The sequence below is a fragment of the Choristoneura fumiferana genome, chromosome 29 (genome assembly GCF_025370935.1).
Source record: "Choristoneura fumiferana chromosome 29, NRCan_CFum_1, whole genome shotgun sequence".
NCBI classification, from domain to species: domain Eukaryota; kingdom Metazoa; phylum Arthropoda; class Insecta; order Lepidoptera; family Tortricidae; genus Choristoneura; species Choristoneura fumiferana.
Window position 1 is genome coordinate 484,041 of NC_133500.1, and position 21,068 is coordinate 505,108.

Genomic DNA, 21,068 nt, shown 5'->3' on the forward strand with positions numbered 1-21,068 from the left:
GGTTTTAAAAGAAGTTTCGATGCTTCCTGTGTTTTGTCTCGTTCGCGCTAGTATGAATTGTCGATATAGCCATCTCGATCGAACGGAAAACTTGTCTTCATGATGATCTAGGCCAAGAGCTCGGGGTAATTTTTGAAACCAAATATGCAGACTTTGTATTTTTAAAGTAAGATTAAAAGTAAATAAATACGGTAAATAAAATAAAATCTAAGGTAAATATCGCATCATTACTCATATATATGTGGTACTTAGTTAAGTAATTAACCTATGTATCAGCTATTAGTATTTTTAACGACCTCCCAGTTGATTTAAAGATGTTGGAAGGGGATATATTTAAGCGGAGGCTCAAAAACTGGGTTTTGGATAAAGTAGGTATTCTATAACTTAAAAGAGTATTATAGAACAACATAATTAGCCATTTAGTATTAAAGTTATATTCTTTCAAATTAATTATTGGCTAACATCAGCGCATACAAGTTTGACGTTTTGAAATTTCATTGCGGCATTGTGACAAAAATCAAACCTTTCACGAAGTTACTTTAATGGTTTCTTTAAATAATAGTAATCATATATAATTGTTCTTGTATCGCTAGTAATAAATTAAATGTCGTTTTCAGATCAAAATCCGTATTATTTTGACGACCGGTTTTGTGTGTATTACTCAATCATATTAAATTAAAAAAATAAAATTTCAACCACAAACCGTTTCAAAAGGAAAATTGTTGGTATCTGCTGGACATGTCCGGGATGTAGAGGAATTAAGAACAAAACCGGGACTGTGTTCAATAATTCAAGAAGACAAACATCTATTACTAAAATTAGGAAGTTAAGTCTACACAAATTGCTTTGTTAATGACAAATTCATATGAGACTTTTGACCACTTTGAGCCCTGCGATAGATTTCATTACCCCCACCTAGTCCTTCGCACGCAGCGAATATTCTTAATCAATATTGTACGCCCGAAACGGGTAACTGTTGAAACTACCTTAGGTATATAACTAATAACTACCATCTAAGTGACACAGTTATACAATAAAATATTCTGATTCTGATTCTTGAAGATTTTGCGGTTATAATTTGGTTGATTTTCCGGTGCTACTAGCTCCTGGTGTCAGAGACAGGCAGTGTCTCGCGTGTCGAAGACGCTTTCGGCGCACGCGACCCGCCAATAACTTATTATCAGATTATGTTCGTCTTTACATAAACCGTCGTTTTATTCATTCATATAATGTAGGTAGAATGACATTAGTATTTTTAAAAGAAAAATATTTTCGTGTGTTTCGGACGGGAATCGAACCTGCACGTCCTGTGGCACACCCAAGATGTCGTACCAGTTGAGCACCGATAACACGACTAACCATCCGAAAATCAATGAACTGATACAATAACTTTGGTCACCCACGACCTGATGATAGCTACATTTATGCAAGAAATGTATGTTCATACAGTTCCTCCACCTCCACGCTTTAAGAACACACACAAATCACACAAACCCTTCTATCACCACCACCACCACACTACTGACGCGTTTCGAACTCAACCAGAGCTCAACTTCAGAGCAACACAGCCGTTCACCATGCTAACAGATGTTGGACATTAGATTAGAGCAGTATTTATTTTCCAACCTCTTTCATGAGCCGGCCCCCTTAGTATGAAGAAATATTTCGCGACCTCCCTACCCGTTGTTTTTCTTTTCATATAAGTATTTTATTTTCTGACAAATATTATAAGTTAACATTTTCTTACTAAATATTTTTGAACTTATTGTTTTTTTTTTTACTGAAGCAATTTTCCCAGCAACTAATGGGGCTTCACAACCCCTGTAAAGAGGCTTCGCGACCCCCAGGAAGTCGCGACCCACACGTTGAAAAACACTGGATTAGAGTTACTTTCGCATCTTTATCTTTAAAAAATCGTTTTTAGGGTTCCGGAGCCAAAATGGCAAAAACGGAAACCTTATAGTTTCGCCATGTCTGTCTGTCTGTCTGTTTGTCTGTCTGTCCGTCCGTCCGTCCGCGGCTTTGCTCAGGGACTATCAATGGTAGAAACCTGTAATTTTGCACGATTTTTTTAGTGTACCTCCCATTGACGTAAAGTGGGGGTGATTTTCTTATCCAACCTTGTAGTGTGGGGTATCGTTGGATAGGTCTTTTAAAATCATTAGGGGGTTGATGGAACGATTTTTCGAAAATCGAGCGTATTCCCTCTAAAATAAACGGGTGGCAAAATTTGAAAAAAATCAGAGTGGTAGTAAGTATATCAAACATTCAAGGAAAACTATAACGGCTAAGTTTGCTTGAGAATTATTAGTAGTTTTAGAGTAAATAGCAGCCTAAGGTATAAAATATACCTAAACTTGGAAGATTCCGTATAAAATACGAAATCCTTAGAAAAATATTACTTATTTTTTTCGTAATGGCTACGGAACCCTATTTTGGGCGTGTCCGACACGCTCTTGTTCAGCCTAAAATTGCTAAAAGTGGCTCCGTGTGCTCTGCCTACCCCATTTGGGAATACAGGCGTGATGTTTTTTTGTGTGCGTGTGTTTTTCAGCCTTCTGACTGTAATGTACCTATTACCTTTTACACGGATTTAGATCACAGCGTAATCCTGACCCGTGCCTTGCGGTGCCAGGTCGTCGCGTGATGCCCCCGATGCAGGAACATTTGACATGCCATTTCATGGTTAGCCGTACCCTACAGTCAGCAGAAGCTGAATCCTACTTATCCATACTAATATTATAAATGCGAAAGTGTGTGTTTGTATGCTCTTACTAAATTATATTGGCGTCAGCAGGACGGTAAGACACGAAGTTCGAGTTTCGAGTTTCGTAGTAGCCCTGCAGGCCTACACATGCTAACGTTATTAAAACGCTCGTTAGCACGTGTAGGGCTTGCTAGGCTACTACGAAACTCGAAGTTCGTATCGTACCGTCCCTCTCGCTTTCGTATTAAATAGTATAAGTGTCAGAAGGACCGCACAAAGCGAACTTCGAGTTTCGTAGTAGCCCTGCTGAATAAAATGTACTTACGTAGTTGTAAACGCGCGTTAAGCGCTTGTCACCTGAACTTAGCCTAACAGTTGACGCAGCAAACTTTGGTGGAGATGCTGGGATTATTATCGCGAACTCTTCGCGACAAGTATCACACGGTTTTTTATTTTTTTCAGCAAGAAGTACATTTCGCTTTTTGAAAGCATTTTTCAAATCTCGTGGTCTGGTAAGACATGTGACAGTCGTATGTTTTTAATTTTAAAATCCTCGGCTGCTTGTGCTGTCATCGGTACATTGAACATTGGATTTCGCAATGTTATTGTTATGAAGCTATACGTCAAAGCGGGTTACTTTAATGGAAACTTGTACGACCGAGGGTATAAATATGTTTAATAGCATAAAGGTGTATAGATATTTTTGACGTTTTGGTAACTTGCACTGTTGTGTTTCGGCGTGGAGAGTAATACAGCAGGTGAAATTACTGGCACGTGAGGTATCCCATCTTAGGCCTCTAGGTTGGCAACGCGTCTGCAATACCCCTGGTGTTGCAGATGTTTATGGGCGGTGGTGATCTCTTACCATAAGGAGACCCACTTGCTCGTTTGTCATCCAGTCGAATAAAAAAAAACTTGGTTTAATAAATTACTGGTGAAACCTATTCTATGCATTATAGGTATAGACCTATAGGTAGTAGCGGTCTGTTTTCCGCAACTCAACGACTTAGTTCGCCTTTTTTTGTGTGATTTGGAGTTTGGTTTCGCTTTTAATTTCGGCGAATTTTCTTTAGAAAGTAAAACTAAACCGAAAATATCAAATTTACGCTGAAATTTGCTGAGATCAAAACTTCGGTCAGATAGTATTATAAATATAGCCGGGACTAGTCGGTACAGTCAAGGAACTTAGTCGCGTACCAGGGGACCTTTGTGCTACTGATGTCATATTAACATTCCAAAGAAATCTTGATATTGATTATGAAAAGGTCCCACCCTGCTACGTGATTCAGTTTCCTTTTCTTTATTGATAAGGGCAAATAAAACGAGTCGTTAAGAAAAAGTTTTTTTATTGTTATCAAAGGCTACGATACTGTAGAGTTCATTAATACTTAACTACGAAACGTTGCTACGGAATTTAACCCCTGTTTCACTTCATTTTGTTAAGTTCCTGTTATCTTATGTAACAGATATATATGGTAGCGTCTCTATTTTTTCCGTGTTGCCTTTATATGTCACATAAAATAACAAGAATTGAGAAGAGTGGTTAAGCTGGCTTCAGGTATATTAAAATTGTATATTTTACAATTTTACACAATGAACTGCGACACAACCATTTAAAAATAATTGTATAATTTTGTATATACGAAGATGGATTCAAAAGTAGGTAGCTCTTAAAAAAGATAATTTTATTATATTTTAATGGAAATAAAAAAAAACGTTAAAAAGATATTAGACCACATTGCAGTCATCTTTTAGAAGATTGCTTAAAAAAAACTTTTCCTTGGTTAGAGTCAGAACTTTTTAATCCAGGTTCGTACTGAATTCATGTAAACTTAAAATGTTAAATTGTAGCTTGACATTATTTATTATAATATAATAGGTTTGCGGTGCTTAACATTTTTATTGTTACAGTCTAAAAAGATTGCTAACTGATTAGCCAGTAACTTAAAAACAGATCAAATTTGATATAAAAATATTGTTTCATTTTATTGAAAAAAATATTAAATTAAATTATTGTTCAAAGTTACTGGCTCTTGGACTATGTCGTAATACAAATACGGTTTATCAATGAATTTTATTGTATAATATCATGTACTCAGTGCGCGATTCCTTCTACATTTACCAAAAATATACTTATGTATGAGTTTTTAGAAAGGTACGATCAGCAAACTTTTATAATTTTGGATTATATATTTAAAAATGAAATTTCATTATTTTAATTGTAATGAAAAACAAACTTAACTTCCTAGCAGTCTCCAAAAATTAAGTATACTTAATCGGAAAATGTCTTAATAACATTCGTAATTTATTTAATCAAAATGAAATGACAAATGATAAATGAAAATTATTTCAATGTGAGATGCAAACAACTACCATCAAATGTACTTAAAAATAAACCTCAACGTAATGTATAAAATTAGTAAAAATAATACTAGAAACAAAATCTACTTTTTGGTGTTAGTAGCTACAACAAAGGCTAAATCTATAAAAAATAAATACTTTAAGTAGTTCGTTAATCAATTGCACGAAATATTGTTTTTTGTTTAAATCTAATGAGATAATACGCGATGGCACTTTCGAATAAATAGGTAGCAAAATAAGCATTTAAATTAACATCTTTATACATAGTGAGCGATATATATTTGAGTCGGCTAGGACTACCCGATTTTTTATTGATTATCAGACGCATAGCTCTTAGTGTAAGTCCATTAATTTTGTGCAATGTATACAGACAAAATGTATATAATATAGTGTATATATATTTCTTGTCTATGGCACAAGATATCAAAGCTCGAGGAGGTTCGATAGTTATAAATATTTACAATCAACAAATTACTTCTATAATTATGTACTACTAAGTGTAAAATTGATGATAAAACGGAGTAAAAAACCAGACGGATTATTTAAATGCATTATGTTTACGAAGGAATATTTAAAGGTTTTCTTTTTGGTGACAAAATAGCATTGAATATTGTCAGTTTAAAAAAAAATCATCTCCTTTTATAATTGTAATTAAGCTCATTGGAATTTATTGACAACCTGTTTTACCCAACTCGCTTTTGGGTCTTCGAAATTTTCTACTTTCGCTTCTTCACGATTTTCGATGTTCGAAATGACAACGCTAGTGTCTACGCTGACACTAGATTTCAATTCCTTTTTGGCGTTGTCACAGACACTGACACTTCTTTCAAAACTGGCTACTTTCGTCGAAATGGACTTAGGTCTCGCAACCGGTTTTTTCGCTAATTGAATTTGACTCGGCTTAGTCAAACTTTTGGACATCATTTCAATTTCCATTCGCCTCTCCATCACGCTTTTTGATGTTTTCTGCGGTTCTCCCGATGTTCTTTTCATGTCCTGTGCTTTAGTTTTTCTTGTTGCAGAGTCTAAACTTGCTCTTTCAAAACTCAGTCTTTTTATCTGTATGTTTCCTGTTGGTTTGATTTTGCTAGAATCTGTTTCGTCTTTAACGTTCTCTTGTACTTTATCTTCCGATTTTTGGTCTACTGACACAGTTCTTACTGCCCTGTAACTTGTGTTACGTTTAATCGTCTTCATATTAACTGATTCACATGACGATGACTGCTCTTTTGTTTTTCCTAAAGTGACTTTAGAAGCAACATTTTTTACGTTGGATGCGGTGGGAATATTAGTGATTTTAGGTTTAATTGGAACTGGAGGCGCTTTTGGTTTATCTTTGTCAACAGATTTATGTTCTTCTTTAGAATTTCCATGACTTTCAATACTTTTCTTCGTTACTGAAGCTTTAGTATGAAAACTAGATGTAAGTGTTACGCTTTGCGTTCTAAAAGATGCATTATGTTTCATACTTTCGATTCTGGATACTGTTTTACTGACGGTTTTAGCTTCTGCCTCTGTCTTTTCTTCGGCTTCTTCCTGATCTGAATATACCGCTGAATCTCGGAATATCTCTTCATCAATAACATGTTCTATCTTTTCAAATGATTTTTCATAATAACTCTCATCAGAATTGGCATGTATCTTGGAATCAATTCGTTCTTCTTTACTATCTTCTTTTTTAACATTCTGTTTACTAGTTTCCTGATATGCGCTTTCACTAGAAGATGTGACGAATGAAGAATTTGAGAATAAACTATCTGGTCTTACAGCATTTTTGTTGATAAGAATGTTAACGTTTTTAAGTGTCGATCTTTCTTTAGCCAGAGTAGTGGGGTCGACATAGTCTGACTGTGCAATTCTGGCTCCTAAATGTTTACTGCCTTGCATGTAAATAGGTAGTTTATTCAAGCTCTGATATGAGTTACTGTTAGATCTCGACGGAGATGAAGTATTTGATACATTTGTAACCACGCTTACACTTTTTTCGTAAGAAGGTCTAATTACTTCATGATTTTGTGGTATATTGTCACAGCTGTGTGATAATGGTTCAAGGTTATTTTTTTCGGTTTGACTATCTGTTAATGTGGTATTTTCATACACACTTTTACTCAAAACGTCGTTTTTACCAGAGTAAACTATAGTGGACGTTGTTGGACTGTTGTCAGTGGAAGTGATTACTACTTTTATATCACTTTTAACTGTGTTATCTTCAGACATTTTTCTAGTTTCCGTTCTATTTTGATTATCGTCAGCATGTTCGTCCCCAATTATACTTCTAAACCTTTGAAGTAAATTCTTGGAATAACTTCTGGGATTTAGGCCGGGTCGTTTTTCGGTAGTAGGACTTTTTGCATCTGATTTTCCACTGTCAGGACTATTTTGATCGTTTGCGTTAATTTCTTCTTCGTTATTTTTAGGAGGGGTTCTATTCTTGAATCTGCTTAAAACATTTTTAAGGGACAGCATGTTACTTGTTGGTTTGTAAATTTTATGTTCCGGATGAATATTTGATTCTTTTTTGTCATCATTGTTTTCTAACGGTAAAACTTCACATGACGACGTTGTTGATGTGTTTAAGTTTGGTTGTGATACAGCAAGATGTTCATTTTTATTTGCATCCAAATCTTTTTCAAAGTTAGTTTTGTAACATTTGTCAATCTCTTGTTCGAGTTCTAATGTAGATTGGCTGATATTCTGCAAGTAATCAGTGTCGTTAGAGTTACCACTTTTGTTAAATTTAAGTATGTCTCCTTCACTCATGTAATTCTCAACATCATCATAACTTATTTCACTTTTGTCTGACGCGATAGTAAAAGGTCTGTCTGTGCTCATTACTTTGCCATCTTTATTCAAATAAGTCTTACTATTGCTATTAGGTTTGCATTTGAAAGAGCTCAAAGTATTATCTTCTTGACTGTTTGTAACTACTTGAAAACTTCTGGGTAGTGAACCGGATTTTCTATCTCTAGATACATTGAAGTGTTCTTTTTGCCGACTAAGCCATATTTCAGGCGTATTTGGACTCTGTTGATCGGGGCTCATGGGCAAATAATCACCTGGTAAGATATTAGTCGTCTCTTTGTTTCTCCTACATACTTCCATCAGGCTATCGTAAAGGTTTTCGGTGCTATTATCAACAGGTGGCCCTTGATGTTCCATTGGTTCATAGCATTCTTCGGTTTCAAGTTTAACTTTCTCAGGCGATTTGACGGGTACCTCATATATACCTTCAGTGTCTTGCAATTTGTTAAGTTTATCAAAAGATAGATACACATAATCAGACTCGGTGGTAGTTTTAGCTTCCGTTTGGGCAGGGTTCGGTGGAGAAGGAAGCCTTTTCGGTCTCGGAACGCGCGATACATGTTGAATAGACTTGCTTTTTGTATTTAAAGTGTGTAAGCTTTCTTCTGCCCTATTTTCTACTCTTAACGTTTCATAAATATGATCGTCATCTGATGGATCATTTATTTCATTGGGAGGACTCAGTATTTGCACATCAGGTTCATCTTTACTTATTTGTAAATTTTCTGACGTTTGTCTGTCATATTTAGGTTTATTTACTGTCTGTTCAGGGTTAGAATGCGACTTCAAAAGCCTCTGGTGTCTGCGTTGCGCGCTGTTTCTTTGCTGCTGTTTCTTTAGTAACTTCTGGAATTCTCTATTTTGTAGTAATAACTGTGATATTATCTGCTCTAACGGCTGTTCTACTTCTTCTCCGCTTGGGGCATCTTCTCTCGTTTTGACTTCTAGCTTATCCTCATTTTCTGATCCTTCGTTTATCACTTTCTGTTTATTTAAGTACTTGCCTTTCTCTAGTTCATTCTTTTTAAATGAATCAGTTTTCTCGATCAGTTTTTTGTAAGTTTCCTCGTCAATGTCTTCATCCTTGCTTATAATTTCTGGGACTACAGCACTAGGTGTATCATCTTTAGTTTTATCAACATTGAGACTGTCGTTTGATTCTGATATATGTAAAATATTTTCAGTAGAGACATCAGTCGAGAAGTCAGCATAAAACTTTGCCGTAGTATCAGAGCCAAGACGTAAACCATTTGCTCTGTTTTTCTTTATTTTAGATATTTTCTTTGGTAACTTCTTTGTGTTGTACATTTTGATTTCAATGTTTGTTTTCAGCCCTGTGTTAGTGACCTTTCTAGCATCTAGTTCTGGATCTGAAACAATGATACTTTCACTATTCTTTGTTTTTCTGGTTATTTTATTGGACCCACAGTTCCGACATTCAAACTCGATCTTCTCTGTTCCTCTTGAGTCATGTCTATCACTGTCACTATACATGCTCTTCTTAGCGATCATAGCCGTATTCTGCTGCAAGCCTGGTTCAGATTTCCGTCTCCAAGTGCCTATTTTAGACAATTTTGATCTCTGAGGATCCTCTTTAGATTTAGATCTCAAAGTATCTGTCTTTTGCTTTTCATTTTCATTGCACCGAGATTTTCGAGAATGTATTGTGCTAGTTGATTCCGTCACTATGTTCTCTTTTATTTTGGCGCATTTGAGACAAGATTTTGGGATGGTCCTGACGTTTACTAGAGAGTTGTTAGTGTCACTCAAATCTTCTTTACTTTTAGTGTCAGTATACCCTACAATGTTATCCGAGGAATGATACCCTCTGATTTTATTTAAAGAGCTGTAATCTTTAGCAAAACTTTCTTGCGAAGATTTGAAATCTGAGCATTTGCATACGGATTGATTTCTTTCCAAATGTTCCGCGCTACCTGAATCAATATACTGCATCACTCTGTCGCACTCTACACATTTTTCTCTATCATGCTTACAACTGCAATCTTTATCCTTTTTACTCATTTCTGTCTCACAATCAGAACAGAGATCTATGTAACAATTGTCACAAGTATAGTCTGTACCTTTTTCAAGAGATACTTGCGCACAGTCGCAGTCTTGGCTAGTGGATCTACTGACAGGTACTGTGTATTTCCTATTTGCTTTTTTAAGTCGTCCTCTGATGCCGTTTTCGAAAGATTTTCTTCTTTCTCGCTCTAGCTTCCTTTTCTCTAGGTATTCTGGCGCCGAGAGCTGCTTTCTCATCGACGCTTGGGTAATGAGGTTGTGTGACTTCTCCGCTAACATGTCGTCTGTAACAAAAAAAAATGTTAATAATGTGAGGGATTGTACTAGGGCAATTTATTTGAAAGGAGGACAGATGTGAGGATTGAGAAAATTAGATGTATTCGTTCACAAGCCTCTTACCTATTTAATTAAAATGTTAGGTATACTTATTTCGGCGAAGGTTAACATTTAGAGTCTATTTATTTATTTTTATACATTTATGTCATGTTTATTTGTTTAATGGTAGGTATATCGATGATATTTAATACTTAGTACAGTGTGCACTAATGTCTCGCGCAACAAAGCGTGCATAAATATAAAAACAATATCTGATACGATTTTATTTCTAAGGCCCGTATGACGTGTCAGATAGTTTTGCACGCTCCGCCGTGGCAGTTATTAATGCAGGTGACTGTACCTAGGTGATACAAAGTGCAACTTAATTTGTTGGTTTTTTATTTTTTTGTGACTAATATTGTTTTTAATGTATGTATAGCTTATACTAAAATTCACAGTGCTTTAGTTTTCCCTCAACTCGCAACAGCAGTTCTGTTATACTTTAAAGCCAACACACACAGACGACGGGTGCGGGTCGTGAGCGGCCCCGCGACGGGCGTATTTACATGGCGGTATGTGGACGCCATCACACCGACGGCGGGTGCGATAACGCCATGTAATACGCCCGTCGCGGGCCCGCGCACGACCCGCACCCGTCGTCTGTGTGTGTTGAGCTTAAAATGAGGGTGCTGACTTAAAAATACAATTTTATATTACTTCGTTTAGTACCGACCGTCAGTTTTATTCTGTCCAAGCTCCATGACGAGTTGTCTAGCGTGCGAAGGTATCACCGCATTGTAGTTCTGCCCAATAAATTACCATGAATGAACAAAATAAAAGATTAAATTTCAATGTCAGTGTACTCCCATGTCTAAGAACCATAGAGCCCACATGAGCGAGTCTAAACGATGGTGTGTGTGAAGTTCTCAATCCGCACTGGGCCCGCGTGGGAACTACGGCTCAAGCCCTCTCATTCCGAGAGGAGGCCTGTGGCCAGCAGTGGGACGTATATAAGCTGAGATGATGATGATGATAAGTGATTGTGACACTCAGTTCAACATATTCATACAAGCAGCAATTTCTGATGTTCTTATTTAGTATTAACCCTTTGACCGCCACGGTCGGTAAAACACGACAGCTGAAAAAAGTGCCATAGTGGCCATGTCGGCATTTCGTGGCGCATATGGAACGATTTTCAGGAAAAATTTAAACCGTGGCGGTTAAAAGGTTAACAATTGTTAGTCAACGTTAAATAAATAAATAAATCAACTCTAAGCTTGCCCACTTGAACACTTGAGCAGCAGAGTTAATTACACATCCATAACATAAAAATCCATTTCCTATTATAATCTCGCGCACTCTCTCCAATCCAAAACGCATTACCAACGACAATAGACGCCAATCAACTCTCAACTCACCCGCTTGAGCAGTAGCGTCCATTCTCGCTTGTGTCGCTGCGATCGCGCTTGCAGCGTTAACTGCGCACGCGGCGCGTCCCACGGGATCACGTGGAACGAGAGCGGCGCGCCCGCGATCGCCTCCACTAACATCATGTTGTTGCACTGGAATAATAGGGAATATGCATGGAACACAAATTTTCCCAAAAATTTTAACTTATGTAATAGAAAACCGGAAAATAAAACAAATGACGAAAAAATTAAATATTTAATAATAAGAATAAGAATAAAAAATCAGATAATTAACAGATTGAAACATTATTTCAATAGTGAAGGACGAACCATGTTTGTAAAATTTTGTGAACACCAACAAATGTTTTCTAATTTATGAGTGGCAACACTGTCGCTCTCTTGCTTCAGTTCCGACTCTGCGCAATTACGTTTTTTCCGAATTAAATATATTTTAATATAAAAAAAGCCTTTTTCTGAACATTAAAATCAATGCGATAAAACCTAAACATACTCTACATGATGGTCCTTCAAACCGGATCCATTTCCCATACATTTTAATATAAAAGTCTTTTCCTGAACATTAAAATGAGTACCATAAAACCTTAACATACTCTACACGTCAACATGTATTTTTTTTAATCGAAAGTAAATAAGTTTTATCGTTTTACAACTAACTCATGTGGCCCCCGTTTTCTTGGGTAGAATACGTCAAAGGAACATACCATGATATGCGACTTGTAAGCCAGAATGCCGTCCTCCCGGTTCTTGGTTACGAGCAGCATCTTGTCGAAGAGAAAGGCGTGCCGCATCGCCTTAGCACCGAATACTCTGCGAAATAGTAACTACTTATAGTAAAATTTCAAGTCGAAGCTATTAACCGTTGAGGAGTTCCGTCCAGCGGACACGATCCTGACCAAACCATCAGAATTCCGCTACCAAATTAATGTATTATCACAGGACTTTTATAAGTATGCCAAATTTCAGGTCAATCCGAAAACAGGAAGTGGGTCAAAATGAACTCACAAGATTTGACCCAACAACAACAAACAGCCAAGTTAAATAAAAGCTTGAAATAATAAAACAGAACAGATGAAATTGAGCCAATAGCTAAGTGGTCAAGTGACATAACACCTACAACTATGTTAGTTACTTACTCTAAATTAAGTAATTATTTTTTATGTAATAAGAGGTAATACCTGAATGTCCCTTCGGCACACAACTCTCCGTAGGTGGTCAAATCGGGTCCGGTCCAGCCGTACAGGAGCGATTGGATCTCCTGGAATATAAAACGTACTTATCATAAATAAAACCATCACTGATAATTACTGGCGTTTCTAGTTGGTTCCCCAGCGGGAGACCGGCCAGGCTCAGTAAGTAAGCCCGCGTAAGGCTCAGTAAGTAAGCCCGCGTAAGGGTCAGTAAGTAAGCCTGCCAGGCGCAGTAAATAAACCTGTCAGACTCAGTAAGTAAGCTTGCCAGGCGCAGTAAGTAAACCTGTCAGACTCAGTAAGTAAGCCTGCCAGGCGCAGTAAGTAAACCTGTCAGACTCAGTAAGTAAGCCTGCCAGGCGCATTAAGTAAACCTGTCAGGCTCAGTAAGTAAGCCTGCCAGGCTCGGTAAGTAAGCCCGTAAGGCTCAATAAGTAAGCCTGTCAGACTCAGCAAGTAAGCCTACCAGGCTCAGTAAATAGCCAGAACTGTAATTGCGTAAAAAATTTAAGCAACCCATTGGAAATCAAGTTGTTACGGAGCAAAGATGCATATACATATAAAGCAAAGATATAGCCCGATTTAGGAACTGCACTCCTCACCTGTACTCTGACGGCGTGCTCGTGGCGGCGTTTCATGTCATCGATGTGCTGCGCGATGCCTGTCATCTGCAGCAAGGCGTATTCCGTCTCGGGGGTCGCGCACTGCTTCACCACATTCTGGAAACACCGGGGACACATGCCAATAACAGTGAAACCTGAAGAATCTGGAATTCCATGGGGCCACAAAGTTTTCAGAACTTATAGCCAGTTTCATTTTTTTCCTCCACAGAAAACCTACTTTGTATAATTTTTCTTCTGTTACCACCACTTTTGGAATCGTAAACAAAATATTTTTCTTTCATTGGAGCTAGAGACTTAAAATTACTTAGGACTTAACATTTGGCAGACCTTGGAAGAGAAAGAAAGATTTTTTTTATTCGGCATAATTATAAACAAAGCAACAAGTTAAAAACAACAACGTACATAATAACGTACTTATTACTTAAAGCTAAAAGGGTTGGCAGCTGCCATGTTGAGATACGAGACCACAGTACTGATCTGATCTGATCATATATTGTAATCTTTTCTGAGTTCAAAACTATTCACAGAATGCGGTCCTCATATTTTGCACAGCACTCAACTCCCTCCAGCTCCCTTTCTAAGTAAAGCTCGATGTCAATCAAATACAAAAACAAACATTATCCTTACCTGCAGCAACAAATGGTACTTCAATATCCTCTGCACTGGCTTCAACAGGTAGCTCGCGAGTGGTAGCGGATGCCCCAACGCCAGCTGCCTCTCTCTGAACTCTCTGGCACTATGCGGCTTGCTGGCGAGGACTGCCAAGCACGCCATGGTGCGGGGATAGCCGGTGCAGTAGGAAGTGTAGACGGAGAAGCCGGTGGTGTTGTTGACGAAGCAACGGGCGATGCAGGAGGCGTCCAGGCGGCAGGAGTTCAGCTCTTCGCAAAGGGATCTGAAACGTAAGACAGCGGTGATGCTTTTGACATATTTGCTACGGGATGTAGACCGTAATTATCTTGTAATGAGCTCACGATATTTCGCTGCATCTTCCAGCGCTTGATCACTGGTAGTTTTTATTCACAATCTATCTACACAGTCTACTCAGATGCTTTATTGACTAACGCACTCAGAAACACAATCGTTTTCACCACTTCTTTCTGTCACACTATGTTTGATGAGGATAGAAAAAGATAATAAATACTATCGAGAGAGCTCCCGCGTTAGACAATACGGACTCGGGACAGGACAATCCATCTGCCCATGAACATGATGCTGCGTTCATCATTAAAAACTGCACGTGTCTAAGTTTTGAGAATTGAACGCTGGCGTCGACAGAGATCGTATCGGGATTGTTGTTTGTTACTAAACTTTAAAATATTGTCACGAAGACACAACTTACAGAAATGTCTAAAGCCAGCAAGAAAATTTGTGCAAGTTGCATTACATATTGCAACGCTTGATTGGCCACTACAAACTCGTTGGCTTTATGGTCTCGCAATGTAATGCGACTTACACGATTTTTCTTGAAGGTCTAAACCAGGCTTAATGCTTGTACTTCTACGATTTTTCATTCTAAACCGTGCTTTAGAGCGCCTATAATTTTTTTTAAACTACCCGAGTTTGGTTGTAAAACTATAATTTCTCTGTCTAGTGATATAAGGTTATTAATCCCTCACTATATCTCTAATAGCGTCCACAAACATCCCGTTTAGCAATCGTAAAGTAATCATACAGCTAACTCTGTTTACGTTCGCGGTAATATTATCACGAGTGTCGTAAGAACTGCTATTAAAGCCACCTACGTGGATGATGGTGTAATGTTAACCTTAAAGGCTTACGGTTGTAGGGAGACTGTTTTGTTTGGTGTCTAAGGAAGTCTGGCCAAACTTGGTATTCTGGGCTCCTATTGGATGCTTAGATACGAGTAGTTTAAGCGAGTAGTATCCGACCAAAATGTTGGTTATGGTCAGTTTCAGCGTTACAGAATGCCGGTAGCCGATATACTGACGCTTGAAATAACCATTTTCAAATTAACTAAAGTACCTACTTAGAAAAATTACGAAAATAAAATGTTGACTAATTTAACCTGTGTATTCAACATGCACTAGTTTGGTTATTACCTGTAATTAATACCTTTAAATTATATTATATTTAAATTTTCTTGCTGCCGCACTTTAGGTTCAAGAAACTAGGTAACAAAGAGCGAAGCGAGGAGGAGTATAAGGTACAACTGCAATCACGTTAAGTAGTTAATTTAGTACCTGAATAGATATTTATTCAATGAGGGCTATCGCGTATGAACTCGCCACTAGAGGCGCTAGTGTAGCGTGAGGTCTCCGAAATGTCAAATCTCGCTACATTAGAATAATTTGTGAATATTTTGCAATATCTGAAATTAATTATGGCAAATATGCGTTCCGGGCTATGATGTTGTGTTTTGAGACAGTTTTGTCTTTCGGAAACCATTGACCTCCCTTTTTTCCGAACAAAACGAGGACTTTGCACACTGTGGCATGCTCGAATTTTTATGGTACGGTTTTAAGGTGTATTAAATATGATTTTAATCTAAACTTGTTTTCACGCCCGTAATAACAGACTTTGAAAGCATACTTAAAACCTCACGCAACAGTGCGTCTAGTGAGACAAAAAAACGATAGCCTCATTGCATTATTTCGTGCATAATTGCACATAAATGATGACCTGGTTGGGGCGTCACAATTGTAACTGAATTTACGTTCAAATGTTGATATTATTTATTATTATTAACCTTCGGGTTTTATTTATTATTAGTCTTTGGGTTTTTTTTGCTTTGGGTCTACGAATACTTAATGTACTTTTAGGATGTTAAACTTTCGGTTAAATAAATAATGTGAAATTCTGTCTTTTGAACTTCGGTATTATGGTACCCAAACAACTCGGCTACCACGGCTACAACTGCAGTAATAAACAAATACTTATCGTGTCATGCACAAGAAGGAATATATCTTAGTCAATTGTCATGGCTGTACGAAGTGAGAGGTGCTAAGTCAAGCTTCTACATAGTATATACGCAAATCGGCGACCCAAATACTGAATAGCTTACGCAATCGTGATTTATACTGGCCACCATCAAAACAATCGCATTAGTTCATGACTCATTAATATAAACTATCAATTCTAGATGCCTGATTATCTAGCAAATTATTCATGTAATATAATAAGGTGTTATTAAATAACTGAAAACCTGCAAGTAATATTCAATCTTTCTTTAATTTAAATAAAATCATTCAGTAGGACGAAAGACTCGATGACAAACATGGTTTATAAGGAACCCTAAACGAGACAGCTGTCCGGGAAACCCTCCTTCCCGACATTAAAAGGGGGAATGAACAATAAGAATATTTTGTGTCGAGGAAATGCTTGCAATACATTTTGCTATAGGAACGTAAGTGCAACTGATGTTTTTTTTAAGGTTTCAGATAGTTTTCGTAGTTAATAGCTAAAACACGGCGACAGACGAAATGATGTCGATGCTACAAGTAAAATAGAAGTATTACAGAGGTTAATAAAGTTGTCTGTCTTAGTATAGGCAAAACGATAACTTATAAACGATAACCTTCTGAAGTCGGATATAAAAATATCTTAAACTTTCTTATTTCAAGCTTCGTTTCCAGGTTGCTGGTAATATGACCCTTTTGTGGTCGTTCACCATTTTATTTTAGCAGATACGCCAGGATAAGATGGATGGCCTAACATCTGGTAGCATGGTGTACGATTATTTTGCTCTGAGGATGAACTCTGGTTGAGTTCGAAACGGGCAGTGTCGTGCGGTGGTGATAGCTGGGTTTGTGTGTGTTCTACAATGTGGAGGTGGAGGAGTTGCATAGACATATTATAGCTATCATAAGGTCGGCAGTGAGGATAGTAAATATTTAATCATCATCATCATATCAGCCATAGGACGTCCACTATTGGACATAGGTGTCCCCCAGAGACCTCCAGTTGCATCGGTTGGAAGCGGCTTGCATTGCCCCGCGACTTTAACCAGATCATCCGTCCATCTCGTTGGTGGACGTCCTAGTTACGCTGCGCTTGCCGATCCACGGTCTCCGCTGGAGAACCTTCCGGCCCCAACGGCCATCTGTTCTCCGTGCTATATGCCCTGCCCATTGCCACTTGAACGAGCTAATTCGCTTGGCTATGTCGGTGACCCTTGTTCTTCTACGTATCGTACGTACGTAGTAAATATTTGTAGTTTATTAAAGATGGATCCTTTTAAGGTATAATTCGGTCACGGAACCTACAGTGCAGTTTATCGGACACGCATTTTACAAGCGCTGCCACCCCCGACGTGCCCTCGCTATCGCACCCCCGCAGGAGGGTGCATTCTGACGCAGTTATATGTTGACGGTATTTTGACTAATTTGGCACTTTGAAGGAAGAGATTTTTTTTATTACAAACTAGCTTTTATCTTTTATAAAATAATGTCAAATGATATACGTAATATGGATATGACTACAATTGATTAAAAAAAAGAATATTGTTACATAGCATATTGAAGGAAACTCACATAAAGTACAATTGAAAACGTCAATGTAATTGAAAATCTCTGACACGTAATAGATATAAACAGTTTATAATCTCAAGAGGTGACAATTTACGTGGCCAGTACTTTCTTAACGTACAAAATATGTAAGTACTGATGATGACAAAAACTGTATATATTTTTTTACATAAATATTATCCAAAATGTTATGAAAGTCCTTTCCATTTAACGCTTTCGTCACCATATTGCATTCATCGGCCGCCCATTGCTCTTTGCGTAAAAGGTGGAGGTGAAGGGATGATTAAAATTATTTACCTGTTAAATTCATAGATGTGTTCGATGTTGTTGAACAACTCGGACAACTCGTTTTCGGAGAACGCCGCGTCGCGCCGCCACTCGTGCAAGTAACCCTGAAACGAAATAGATATATAATGAGGGCTTTTGGTTAGCTATATCACTAGATGGCGTTAGTATCGAGAAGTCCATTTGAAGTTACGATATCACTTGCGATTGACTCATTTAGTTTTTTAACCAATCATCATCATCATCATCATCATCCCAGCCTATATACGTCCCACTGCTGGGCACAGGCCTCCTCTCAGAACAAGAGGATTTAACCAATGTCACCACACAAATGTCAAAGTTTTCAACCGGTACACTGAATACTAGGGGCAACAATAGCCTATCACAGAAAACATCATTGCTGAGATCGTCTTAGATTCTTAAAGAATTATTTAAAGCGTAATCGACAAATTTCGCTGACTTGAATCATTTCTTAAATTATGATTGTTTTTTGTGAGTCTTTAGGTATTTTTTCCTAAATTCGTAAATTCACCGCACCTCAAAAAGTCAAAAGGTCTGTTTAGACCGTTACGAGTATTCCTAGACACCAGTGGTCCAGGTACTTGCCCTAGCTGGCACAACTCAAATTTACACCTTGATTATTAAGATTTTAGTACCTACTCTAAATCTTTATAAACATGGCGGAAAAGAATTGTGGTGCCTTAAACCCTTTAGTTAGCGCATTTTACCTTACAGAAACATTATTTTATTTAAAAAGAGAAACAAAACTGCATTCAAATATTTTCTAAAATTCGCTTGTGTCGCCCAGGAATGTAACCAGTTAAAATTTTTAAAAAATAAACTCTTTTATTATATACCTAATCGTAAGAATTATTGTTAAGGATAAACATTTGATCTTAGAAATAATGAAAAAAAAACGTGAAATCTGATATTCATTTTACTAAACGCAACAGTTGTTAATGGAGAAATGACTATCATTTTTTTATTCACCTAATTAAATAATTTATAATACCTACCTATTAGAACATTCTTGAAAAGGAGCTCTAAGTAATCGATTTTGATCTTTGCAGAGAGTAAAGACACGTTCGAATAGATGTTTTACAATAACAAATGCATAATCTTCAAATATATACCGGGTGTGGCCTGTAATATGAGCAAATATTTAAAACATAGATCATACTCGTTAAAATGAATAACATCAGCTCAGCGACTTTTAAAAATAATTAGCTTTTTAAATTTTTATTACACTAAAGTTTATTCGAAGAAGCAATGTAAAGCAAAATGCTTGATGTTTGTAGCATGACAGGCGACGTCAGCTGTGTTCAGGATGGCGTACACTGATAGCAATATTTAATTTTTATGAAAAAAGGAAAATCCAAAGGCTCCATTCTTTTTAAAAGTCGCTGAACTAATGTTGTTCAGTTTGACGAGTACGATCTATGTTTTAATAATGCACCGTGATATTTAATAAAAAAAATGCTCGTATTGGTCACACCCGGTATGAGAATCCTAGAATTAAACCAAGTTCCTTGAAACATATTTCCCACAATACTCAATTTCACGCAACAAACTAGGAATTATAACCCTCAAGAAATAATATACCTATAGGCTTAGTTTAAAAAATAGTTTTCTCCACCACATCATAAAGCGCATATTGCATTCAGAACGGGAGCGAATAACGCCTGTTTTAATGCAAAAGCATAAACCACAGAACTGGGGTTACTACACTTTGACAATGCGTAACAAAATTGTACTTTCAACCACAATAATCTTAAGTCACAAATGTATGCAAGCTGAATTCAACCCTATAAAGTTTGAAATACGAGTTGTGTAGATTGAACAGTTTTTGTAAAATTATAAGGAAGAATTGGCGAAGTCAGTAAAACGGAGAAATTGTACGTACACGGTTTGGTACGCGGTTTGGCGATAAACGGTATGAGTCAGAAAACTGTATATGAGTTGTATTAACACTTATATACATTTCGCTAGCGTATTATAAGAACATACAGTCGTAGTTAAAATACCACAAACAGAACTTATCACGCTAAACACACGAGTAATATTACTATGAGACTATGAGAAAACTCACGAAAGTTTAAACCATATAACCAGAGAGTGCATGAGGCACGCCGAGGGGATAACCGCTGGCCCATAGAGTGCTGGTGTGGAGACCACGGACCACAAGAAGAAGTGTAGGCAGACCCCAGCTGAGATGGTCTGATGATATAAAGAGCTACGCCGGACTGTACTGGCTCAGGAAGACGGAGAATAGGACGGAGTGGAGGAGATTAGGAGAGGGCTACATCCAGCAGTGGATAGATAAAGCCTGAAAAGAAGAAAGAAGAAGAACCAGAGAGTGGAATTTTCATTGCATTTTTGCCCTGTAGTAGCGACTTCTCACTTATCCACTTCCGACATACATACATATATCGATACACAACATAGAATATTAAAAGTAGAGGTAAGTAATAGGCGGCCTTAAGTTAAAGAGCGATCTCTTCCAATTAACTTTCGAGCGGTTGAAAATGTGCAATGAATGAATGGATAACAATTTCTAATTAAATAATTTTCATTCAGTTTTTAGGGTTCCGGAGCCAAAATGGCAAAATCGGAACCCTTATAGTTACGCCATGCCTGTCTGTCTGTCTGTCTGTCCGTCTGTCTGTCCGTCCGTCCGTCTGGGGCTTTGCTCAGGATCTATCAATGCTAGAAAGCTGTAATTTTGCACGGATATATATGTAAACTATGCCGACAAAATGGTAAATTAAAAAATTCTAAAACAATTTTTTTTAGTGGGGGTGATTTTTTTTTCTCATCCAACCCTATAGTGTGGGGTATTTTTGGAA

The 21,068-nt window shown here is 37.4% G+C and overlaps 1 protein-coding gene across 1 annotated transcript in view; it reads right to left on the reverse strand.

Moving 5' to 3' along the window:
* Window positions 1-4,036: 4,036 nt before the first annotated feature.
* LOC141444286 (uncharacterized) overlaps window positions 4,037-21,068 on the reverse strand; it is a 145,171-nt gene continuing 128,139 nt past the window's right edge. Inside the window, 6 exon segments of the mRNA XM_074109782.1 lie at window positions 4,037-10,179; window positions 10,944-11,013; window positions 11,608-11,772; window positions 12,342-12,447; window positions 12,816-12,895; window positions 13,430-13,546. Coding sequence (XP_073965883.1) covers window positions 5,726-10,179; window positions 10,944-11,013; window positions 11,608-11,772; window positions 12,342-12,447; window positions 12,816-12,895; window positions 13,430-13,546 — 4,992 coding nt within the window. The 3' untranslated portion in view covers window positions 4,037-5,725.